The 11,717-nt window shown below is 40.1% G+C and overlaps 1 protein-coding gene across 1 annotated transcript in view; it reads left to right on the top strand.

The window, feature by feature from the left end:
- Positions 1-11,717, top strand: part of LIX1 (limb and CNS expressed 1) — a 55,080-nt gene that overhangs the window by 30,951 nt on the left and 12,412 nt on the right. The window contains exons 4-5 of the mRNA XM_049647642.1: positions 7,648-7,788; positions 10,083-10,178. Of these exons, the coding sequence (XP_049503599.1) occupies positions 7,648-7,788; positions 10,083-10,178 (237 nt within the window). The remainder of the gene's footprint in view (positions 1-7,647; positions 7,789-10,082; positions 10,179-11,717) is intronic.

Raw genomic sequence — 11,717 nt, 5'->3', positions numbered from 1 at the left:
GAGCCTGACGCGGGGCTCGAACTCACGGACCGCGAGATCGTGACCTGGCTGAAGTCGGACGCTTAACCGACTGCGCCACCCAGGCGCCCCAAGAAATACATATTTCTTATTCTTCAACACATATGTCTTTATCCTTCCTGGTCCCTAGCGCAAAACTCCTAAAGTGCTGAGAACTTAAGTGGTAAGAATAAAAAGGTATATTTTATTACTCACAAAAAAACCCTTTCTACCACACCTGAGTTTATGTTAATGAGGTGATTTCTGAAAAGCCCCTAATGATGATGGCTGGTTGCCAAAGGAACCAACCAAATCTTCAACCAGTGGAAGATTGAAAGTTTCAGACCAAGCAACTGACCTCTTAGGAGAGGGGCTAAAAATTAACTTAATCATTGATGGTCAAAGATCTAATCAATCATGCCTATGTTATGAATCCTCCACAAAAATCCTAAGTGATGGGACTTGGAGAGCTTCTAGGTTAGTGTACATATGGAAGTACCACCTTTGGGAAGGTGGTACACCTGGGAAGGACATGGTACTCTGAGCCCCTTCCCACATTTGTGCCCTATGCATCTTTTCCTCAGGCTGTTCCTGAATTGTATCCCTTCATAATAAATGAGTAAACTAATAAATGTACCATTTTCCTGAATTCTGAGAGTTGTTCTAGAAAATGATAGAAGAGGAGGGAGTAATGGGAACTACTCATTTTTAACAGGTTAATCAGAAACCTAGGTGACAATCTGGACTTGCTATTGATGTCTGAAGTGGGAGCAGTCTTGTAGGACAGAGCCATTAATCTATGGGATGTGATGCTATCTCCAGGTAGATAGTTTAAGAATTATGTTAAAATGTAGGACATCCAGCTGGTGTCAGAGAATTTGTTTGCATGGGGGAAATAGTTGTGTTGGTGACCAGAGTATAGAAGTGTAGAATGTTTTGGTATAGTAGAGGAGAGACTTCGACTTTTCAACCATGAAGCCAGTGAAGCTTCTATCTAGGTTCCTTCCAAATCACAGTGCCAACTTTTTAAATTCATAATTTCATATTTTCTTTAAACAAGGTCCACCAAATTGTGTGAACTTCAGGCCCCACAAAATCATGGTTCTGCCCCTGATATTTACAAGTGAGACACTAATGGGACAGAAGTCTCCAAGAGAAGTCCTGGATTCACCTGCCTCAGAATCACCTAGAAAGTTAAAATGCAGACCTCCTCACTGCAATCCTTTTAAAGAAACTGATTAAATTGGTCAGATTGGGGCCTGGAAACGTGCATGTTTAACCATTTCCCCCAGTGATCTTACTATGAACACTAAAGTTTCTGAACTCTTGGTTCAGATCCTGGCCTAGGCTTATCAATGATCTTCACAGTGTACCTAGGGCTCTTAGTGGCTTGTTGGTGATCTAGCATGCAAAATAAAATATAAGGCAAGAATGAACTGGTCTTGGGGTAATTTCTTATCTAATGGAGTTGGGGACATTTAATTTAAATGACTTTTTCTCTTGAAGAGTTAGCAAACACTTCTTAAAATTATTGAGCACTCATATGTGGTAGAATTATAAATTCTCTTGGCCCCATACTTCATCAAGGGGTAACTTCCAGCCAGCATTAGAAATTTCCTACAAGGGATGACATTTGATCTTCTCATCTAATCATAGCTGGCCTCTCTCTCCATTTTTCTTCTTCCTATTGTCCAGTTAGAGGAAAGCACCAAAAGGACGGTAGAAAGGAAGCAGATATAGAATAATTGTCAGCACATTCCCCTCTTCACTAAGCACAGATGCTTGCCACAGCATACTGCTTCCTCTTTGGCTTTTTGTTCTGAATGAAGTTGAATTTGTCATGCGGGGATGGGAGGAGACAATCTTAAAGTCTTTTGTCAAAATGACCCATAGAATATCAAAATAGGAGCTTTGGCTAAAGAACTATATCAATTTGAGGAGTGCTATGAGATTTTAGCTAAATTATTTATTCCATCTATTCCAAGGTGTGTGACCATTTCTGTGACAAGCACAATAGTGTAGTAGTTAAAAATCTTGGCTCTCAAGTCAGGGAGACCTGGGGTTTAATCTTTTTTTAGTCACTTTTTAAGTTATATAACCTTGGGATATGACCTCTGTTTCCTTATCTGCAAAATAAGATAACAAAGAGAAATGCCTTTATATCAGTGATCTATGGCTGGGTAACAAATTACCTCAAAACTTACACTCATTGTCTCATACTGGAGGTTTATAGTCAAGCTGTCAGTTGGAGCTGAAGTCATCTGAAGGCTTGATCTGTTCTGGAGGATCAGCTTCCAATATCACTCAGATGTCTGTTGGCAGAAGGCATTAGTTCCCTACCATGTGTGTTTCTCTGTAGCACTGCTTACAACATGGCAGTGGCCTTTTCCCAGAGAAAGCTGTCTAAGAGAGAAAGCAAGTGTTACCAAGACAGATACCACAGTCCCGTTTATAACCTAATATTGAAAGTGACATACCATATAACTTCTGTCACATTCTATTGGTTACATACACCAGCCCTGGAATAGTGTGGGAGGGGACTGCATAAGGGCGTGGATGCCAGGAGCAGAGATCATGGGGAGCTATCTTGGGGCTGGGTACCACTGCCTTCCAATAGTTTTCCTCAGCACTGCCGCACTCTTTTATTTATTTTTTATTTTTTGCTTTAATTTTAGATTCGAGCCAGGAGGCTTTGAAATGATTATTGTGATTTATAATGTATCAACAAATGAAAGGCATCTGAGCATCAAGATAAATGTCTGAGTGGGGTCTACTAGCTGCTTGAAAATCATGTAGCTTCACATGCCTAAGAAATCCACAGCTGACTATCTCAACTATTAAATATTCCAGCTCTGCACTTTAACAAAGTGCAAAGGACAGAAGTTGTCTCTCTATATTAACAAGTAAGAATGGTTAGCGGATAAGGCATGGTTTACGAATCTGTATTTATGATTGGGGTCTGGCTGAAAAACAGAATAAACCATACAACCTGGGAAGTCTAATTCTAGCAGGAAGTTGTTTTGAAATAACATCATACTTCATTCACTCTCCAACTGATGTCTTTGATGACCAATTTGGACAGGACACAAGTGTCCTGTCACTTACCCTATTTTATTTTCTTGCAGCATTTCCTACTGATGGTAACCGTAATGGTGCCTACTCTTACAACAGAATCCACACTCTGATGTAGATTTGCCAAGCAGATTGCTTCTGGCTACATTTCTTGCCCAAGTGCAGGCCCTTATGGTTTGAGAGATCCCATTTAAATATCCCTAAAGAAAAATATGCAGCCTTTACTGGCTTGGAATTGTAGCTCTAAATTTTAGAAGAAAGCGGCTGGTTAACATTATAGACATTTTGAAGTACTTGTCTTTTAGAAATGCAAAGAACAATAGCAAGAAAAGCCTTTTGATGATTCAGAATTTATTTTATTTTATGTACTTATTAATTGGTACACTTTCTCCCACATTTTAACCAAAGATTCTGTACATTGAAACAATAAAATAAGTAAAGACATGTGTCTGCTTTAAAATCTTGATATTGGTGAAGTCTCCGTAGTCCTTTTTCATGCTTTCTGGGAAAAGGCTCTTCTGTTCTCTCAGCCCAGCAGCACTTTGATCTCAAAAGCAGTGCCATTTGGTTGTAAATGTATGTGGCGCCTTTGATCTACTACTTAGCTGGTCTTATTTAAAATAGATAGCTTCTTTTATCTAAGTAGTGTTTACTAGGTCTCTCTCTATGAAAGACAGTTTAAATTGCTATTATTTAGATAGAAAGCTATATAAAGTTTCTTAAGATTGCCCAGATCTGAATCTAATTTCTCTAAACTCTGAAACCCCCAATGGCTCTATTATAGATTTTGTAAAGAAAATTCCTATTAAAATGGGATACTCCTACAGATGTCAGGTAATATTTGCAAAAACTTTGCTTTCTGATGGGAAACTGACTTTACAAAGAATAATAAACATATTCTACATTCAAGCAAAAATGGTAATCTTAGAGTGCCTGAACTAATGGCAATTATCCCTCAGAAATTCACATATTAATAGATTTTTATATTATTGTGTTATACATACCATACAGGGTATATTGAAATGGGATTTTTAAAATAATAAGTACATATATTTAATTCTCTTCTTTCTGAGGGTTTTTTGAGCATTTTGTCAGGTGCCTTAAAGACTTACTGAATTTTTGGGGTGCCTGGGTGGCTGAGTCAGTTAAGTGTTTGACTTTGTCTCACTTCATGATCTCACGGTTCGTGGGTTTGTGAATTCAAGCCCTTGCATCGGGCTCTGTGCTGACAGCTCAGAGCCTAGAGCCTGCTTCAGATTCTGTGTCTCCTTCTCTCTCTGCCCCTCCTCCACTCATGCTCTGTCTCTGTCCCTCAAAAATAAATAAAAACATTTTTAAAAAATTAAAAAAAAAAGACTTGTTGAATTTTCTAGACTGTATTCAATTGAATACAGCAACAAGCTGAATGTCATTCAACAAGCTATATTTCAAGTACAGAGACATAAAAATGACTTAGTCACCGACTCTGCCTTTAGGATGCTTACCGCCTAGGGTTATGGGGCAGAGCACTGGCAGATAATTACATGGCAGTGTGGTGAATGCCTCTCATGAACAGTGATCCTCCCACCCTCACCTTGGAGTGGTCAGGGAAAACTTCCTGGAAGTGGTAACATCTGAGCTTCCGTGAAAGCCCACTGATTCAGAACTCAGTGTTCCATAAATTCTCAGCCAAGTCCATATGACAAAATCAACCTATCTGTCCAGACCCCCCTAATTGAATAAAGTAGCCTAAACCTCAGGAGAGAGCTAAATCTTAAAAGACTTTTGCTGCCTGAAGCTATCCCAAAGCCTTCTTGCTTGTCATTCAACTCTAAGGGGAAAAACCCCAAATCACTTTCATATATATTTTAGAACTTTAGCACCATTCTTTTTTTTTTTTTTTTAAGTTTATTTACTTTGAGAAGAAGAAGAGAGAGAGGGAGACAGAGCAGGGGAGGGGCAGAGAAAGAGAGAAAGAGGGAGTCCCAAGTAGGCTCCATGCTGTCAGTGTAGAGCCTGACATGCAGGACTCAATCTCACAAACCAAATTGTGAGATAATAACCTGAGCCAAAACCAAGAGACAGATGCTCAGGGTCTCCTGGGTGGCTCAGTCAGTTAAGCGTCTTACATCGGCTCAGGTCATGGTCTCACGGCTCGTGAGTTCGAGTCCTGTGTCAGGCTCTGTGCTGACCACAGAGCCTGGAACCTTCTTCGGATTCTGTGTCTCCCTCTCTCTCTGCCCCTCTCTTGCTCACACTCTGTCTCTCTCTATCTCTCAAAATTAAATAAACATTAAAAAAAATTTTTTTAAGACAGATGCTCAACTAACTGAGCCCCTCCCCCAGGCACCCCAGCATCATTCTTTATTTAAAAGGAGATATTGGAACTCTCTCTGTGTTATAAATTAAAATAGCTGTGTATAATTGCTGTTTTGTTAGGCTACTGCACGTTTTTTCCATCCTCCCTGGGGTCACGTTTCTATTTCAGAAGTCTTGTCGTTATTTCATCTGGACCCTAACCATGTGGAGCACTTCCAAGTGCTGACCCTGGGAGCAGGCACTCTGGAGGATGCTCAAGAAGTATACAAGCTGCCTTCCCAGGCCTGGAGGTTGGGAGAGGGGCAGGAAGAAGTGATCCGTAGCCAAGTACGGGATCGTTACAATAGTTGTCTCAACTGTCCAAAGAGGGAGGTTGCAGTGGGAAAATCACAGGGGCTGGGGCCTGACCTCAGGGGATTTGTACTGGGTTTGTGGAGATGGAGAGGAGAGGCCAGCCTCTGGAAGATACAAGAGCACGAGTTTGAAGTGTTCCTCAGTCAGTGTCCGCATAGTCAGAGTGGGGCAGATGAGGTAGAGGTGGGGAGGTGTGGAAAGCAAACTGAGGGGGTTTGGCTTTTTCCCTGTGGAATTAGTGAATTCTTGAGGCTACAAAACTACAAAATAAATTGGGATCTTTGGTATTTTCCCTGTTCTTCCACATCAGTCACCAACCACTACTGATTCTGAGAAGCATGCATTTTAGGTGGTAGGAGCCTTGGAGACCAGAGGGCCTGGCCTCCCCATTTGTCCAGTGAGGAAATACGTCCCAAAGTTTAGGAAGCCCGGGTCTCATGATCATGAAGTAGCAGAGCCAGAGGTGACTGGCTACGTTGTTGACCAGGACCTGCTTCTGGGCTTCTCTTCCCAGGGCTTGTTTCCCACCAGGAGTTCTGGAGTAGGTTCTATGACCCTTGGCAGTTCATAGGAACCTGTGGGAGAAATGGCATCACACCCTCCAGTAGGAGTGAGCTCCAAGGACAGTGCAGTTCTCACAGGGCTTCATCCCTGTACCTGGACCCCCAGGGTCCATGCTAAGCCAGAATTTGAATAAGAGGAGTTGTAGCTGACAACAAAAGAAACAGGATAGAAAAGAATCAAGACACATTGAGTGACCCATGTGAGCCACAGGAAAGTGAGGTTAGGAGAATGGAGAGCAATATTACTTTTAGGAGGAATTATTATTTTTTTTAATGAGTTGCTAATCATAGTCTGCCTATGGTTCCTAACTTCAGAAAGACCAAACAGGGCATATCCTACCCAAACTGTGTGGACTGAGAGCAAGGTGGAAAGGGTGGTCCTCAAGAATATCAGGGAATGGTTATTAGAAGGAAAGTGGGGGATAAATGCTGGAAAAGAAAAACAATAGATTTTGACATTAGCTCCCTTGTCCTAACCTGGACATGTAAGCACATATAAGACTCAGATATTCCCATGTGTCAGGTGTTCTCAGGATTTTACCTATATTAACTAATTGTGCCTATCCTCAATGTGATGACATAGGAATTACTATTATTACCATTTACAGAGGAGGAAATTGAGACACAGAAAGGGCTAACTTGCCTATAGTCTTTCAGCAAATAAGTACCATAGCTTGAATCTGAATCTAAGCAGTCTAACTCCGGAAACTGTGTTTTCAATTATTCTGTTAAAAATATCTCCAGGGAACCTGGGTGGCTCAGATGGTTAAGTGTCCATCTTTGGCTCAGGTCATGATCTCATGGTCCATGGGTTTGAGTCCCACATCTGACTCTGTGCTGACAGCTCAGAACCTGAAGCCTGCTTCGGATTCTGTGTCTCCCTCTCTCTCTGCCCCTCCCCTGCTCATGTTCTGTCTCTCTGTCTCTCTCAAAAATAAAAAAAAATAAAATAAAAATTAAAAAAATATATATCTCCCATTTTCCTTCTTTCCTTACATTTTTCTCCTTCTGAAATAAGGATTTGAGGAAGGCACTGAAGACAAATGTAATCACCAAGTACACAGTAGTAGCCATTATTACTTTTATTATTATTTATTAACAGTTTGCAAAGCCTCTGGTGCAGAGTAGACATTCAACGACAGTAAAATAAGACAAAAATCAATGGAAGACCAACCAAGACATTTTCATGGACTCTAGGGCAGAAAGATAATCTCATGATCTTCAGGGGATTAGCAATGAGTAAGGAAGAATAGGTGCAGAGAGTAAATGTATGAATGGAAATGTCCAGAGATCCACTGAGGCAGTGAAAAAAATGGTGAGATGCTGAATCCTGTAATAACTCCTTTTCTCTTTTCTTCTTAAGTGCTGCCTAAGTAGAGCTGAGGCCAGACGGGATGCAGCTAAAGTGGCCCTAATCAACTCCCTCTTCAATGAGCTGCCCTCTCGAAGGATCACTAAGGAATTCATTATGGAGAGTGTGCAGGAAGCAGTTGCCTCCACCAGTGTGAGTACCCACTAGGGTAGAGCTGGCTGCACTGAAACACTGAGGCATTTCAATCTTGGGAAATACTCAAATAAGCAAATTCTTTAAGAACTGTGCAGGAACTTGGGGAACTTTTTTTTTTTTAAAGAACTTGGGGAGTTCCTTGTGCAGGAACTTTTTTTAAAGAACTTGGGGAGCCTGGCTGGCTCAGTTGTGAGTTCAAGCACCACACTGGGCATAGAGTTTACTTAAAAAAAAAAAAAAAAAAAAAAAAGAATTGTGCAAGTTTAAGTTTTACCCATGAAATCATTGATTTTCAACAAAACTAACACTTGGATTAGAAATCAAGAAATTGGAACTGTCTTCCTATGCCACATCACAGAAATATTTTTTAGACGCCCTGGATCACCATTAACCAAACTTTAAATCAAAGTAGATAATTTGATCCATCCTGATTTGTTTACTTGAATGTTAGCTGTTTGAAAAGCGTTGATTCTTTTAGGGTTTGGGAATGCATACAACTGAATACTGTTTTAATGTAGAGATAAACTAGCTCATTTTTCCCCCAAACTTGACTGATGATAAAAATTATCTGAAGTGCTTTAGTAAAAGTACCAATTCCCCAGCCAGTGTAGGATTCCGGCAATCTGTATTTTTAAGGAAAGGCTGACTGCTCAGATATGGAAAAGCCATATTCCCAATATTTGTTAGCTCTTAGAATTATCATGCTTAATAGGAATTACTTCTTTCAGAGAGCTGAAAACTTTTTACAGAGAAAATTTCTATAATGGACGTAATTAATGCAAAATGCGTAAGAACAAAAACTGTCTTAGAAATCCAGGAGTAGATGATTTGCCCCTTGTATTATGTGGAGCTTCTGATACTTGTTACCTGCAAACTACAATGGACGAAGCCTTGGTTTCTTACTGTGGCAGGTGTCTCTGTGTGTGTCCTCCAAAAACAGGAACTTGGTATTACTGAGGGAATTAGCCACCTCCTGATTTTGCCATTAGCATGGATAAACCCCATCTGAGATTTACATTCTCTGATTACCTTAATCTGTTTATAAAGGTTCTGTCATTTTGGAGAAGCTGCTGAAAATGAAGGACACATTATCGCCCTAGCAGTGACCCTTTTGTTCCTTTTCCCCTCGTAAATGCTCTTGTCACCCCCAAGAGAGATAAGAGAAGGGGTAAGGGACAGAGAGTGGTTGACCTGGCAGGAAGACATCAGGGGGCTCTGTTCTGTATCTGCTGTCAGGATGAAAGGAAGCCTTTATTTTCTTGCCCTGTAAATTTTAAGTGCCTTTGAGGAAGAGAGTTAGGAAAATGATGCCTGATTTATATGTGTGGAATTTACTCAGGAGCAGGGAGGGGCCCTCAGTGTAAATGTAATTTATCATTTTTTTCATGGAAATTTCTCAGGAAAGAGAATATATAAGGTTTGCAGGCTCTGGATGGATTTCCTCTGGGATATTTAAAAAGCCAACATAAATATTTCAGCAGCAGCATGTTAATGTTATTGCATTCAAAAGCTATAAATTTGCTAGTATCTGATGCTGGCAGTTGTTTGTTCAGTCTCACAAAGGCATTGCCCACTTTCCCAGAAATCCAACGCCCTGGGATACTAAAGGGCAGGCCCCAATGCCAGCCCACAGCTTGTGTTAGTTTTTTTTATTGTTACTACCCCTAACTAAATTGAAGAGAAATTTCAGTTCTACTCGTCACCCACCCACCTTGTTTCCTAAAGATTAAGCAGTCCAGAAGTGAAAAAATATACACCAAGATCCATGTCTCCAGGTCAAACACCAACATATTATAAGAACCCCCATTAAGAATCATGGCAGTAAAATATGAATGGTCCGTACAACCAGAGAATTATTTCCCTCTCCGTTATATAATCTTGCCTGGTTGCCATCAAATCAGAACAGGGTCAGCATTTCAGTGTTTCAAATAACAGATGAAGGCAGCCTCAGAGGGCAACCACTCACACATTACCACCATCAACAGCAAAGACCTTGTGCAAGATACAGGAATTTCTACTTTGGGAAAATTATTCTTTTAGCAAGTATATAATTAGTTAACATTCTAATCAAAATCTAGATTCAAATTGATTACAAAATCCTCCTCTTTACTCTGAGTCATGATGAGATTAAGAATTTTATCCCAAATCAACTGGACACTTGGTTGTAGAATGCACACCTGAAAGGTCAGGAAAATAGAAATTTCACTGTAGGGCCATGGCATTAATTCGTGAACACCAAAAGAAGAGGAGGGAAAATCCATAATATTTTCCTTCTCTGCTTTCCTCCCAAGGGCACTTTGGATGATGCAGACGACCCCAGCACCAGCATTGGAGCCTACCACTACATGTTAGAGTCAAACATGGGGAAGACCATGCTGGAATTTCAGGTATCTGACTTCCTGCTATATGTTTAATTTTGCTACACAATCCAGAAACTTGTGAGAATGCCACTCTTATCATTAACATCTCCTTTCCCAATAGTCTAGTCTTTTTTTTTTTGTTTTGGGCCTTTTAACCTAACCCTCTTAGAATCCAGCATGGTAGCTCCATTATAGCCACACCTCAGTAGACTAAAACAAACAAGCAAACAAAGCAGAGTCTTTGCTTTCTTAAAGGGAAGTAAAAGACTTAAGTCTAACGAACAGCTGGGGAACACCACCACTTGAAGACCTTGTAACATTTCACCAGCTTTTCAGTACAAAGTTCCTTTTAAGCCAAATTGAACACTTTGAAGTGTTGGTTTTGACCATTTGGTTCTTAATTTTCGGAAGTCATAGATGAAGTTGCCTACAGTGTACATTAAACAATGCCCCCCTCGCTTCTGGCATTTCCACTAAACAAGATCTGCCACCACCCATTGTTAATTAAATCAAAACATTTATCAAGCTGTAACTCTGTTTCATCCACTGCTGACAAGCAATAATAGAGCTGAAGAACTATATTACTTATTATTTGCAAATCAATAACATTAACAATAAGAATAATACTCATTGACACTTATTGGATGCTTACTTTGTCTGACACTGTGCTTACTGTGCTGAGCATTTAACAAATAGCATAATTTAACACTCACAATAAACATATGAGTATTTATTATCCCCATGTCATCAGGAAAGGAAATGTGCCATATTTAGTCAATTGCAGAGCAAGGGTTCAGACCCACGCACTCTAATTTCTGAGCTCACAGTCCCAACTGTTATCTTTTATTGGACTGGGCAGATGAAAATTCAGCAGTGATTGGGCATGAAATGTGTGCCCTCTAAAAAAACTAAACTTGGGTATTGAATATCCATATTTATGCAATGCTAATAGGAATCAATACACAATGTTATAATGAAGAGACTATACCTCCAGTATTTCTGTTGTTAGATTCCGAGAAGCAATCAAAGATACAATGTTTTATGGACCCAAATTGTTCATTATGGTGTAGTTTACAGTGGTCTTACAGCTGAGCTCTGAAGCCACCAGCTTTCAAATACCTTTCAAACTATTTTCTGGACTGCAATGCCATAGCCACTTTGTAGGTGGATACGTCCCTCCTACCCATTTTTAAAAAATCAGTATTTTCCTTCATTAGGCATTTGTTTTGTCCTCAAAATTACCCTCTCTTCATTCAGTCAGCCAGGTTTTTTTTTTTTTTTTTTAATGTTTATTTATTTTTGAGAGAGATAGAGTAAGTACTTATGAGTCGGGGAGGGGCAGAGAGAGAGGCAGAGGATCTGAAGCCAGCTCTGCACTGTCAGCACAGAGCCTGATGTGGGGCTTGAACCCACTAACTGTGAGGTCATGACCTGGACTGAAGTCAGACGCTTAACCAAATGAGCCACTCAGGCGCCCATCCCGTTTTCTTTTTTTTTTTTTTTTTAATTTTTTTTTCAACGTTTTTTATTTATTTTTGGGACAGAGAGAAACAGAGCATGAACGGG

The sequence above is a fragment of the Panthera uncia genome, assembly GCF_023721935.1.
Source record: "Panthera uncia isolate 11264 chromosome A1 unlocalized genomic scaffold, Puncia_PCG_1.0 HiC_scaffold_17, whole genome shotgun sequence".
In the NCBI taxonomy this organism is placed as follows: domain Eukaryota; kingdom Metazoa; phylum Chordata; class Mammalia; order Carnivora; family Felidae; genus Panthera; species Panthera uncia.
The sequence above is the reverse complement of the archived record's forward strand: the minus strand, read 5'-3'. Positions and strand labels throughout refer to the sequence as shown.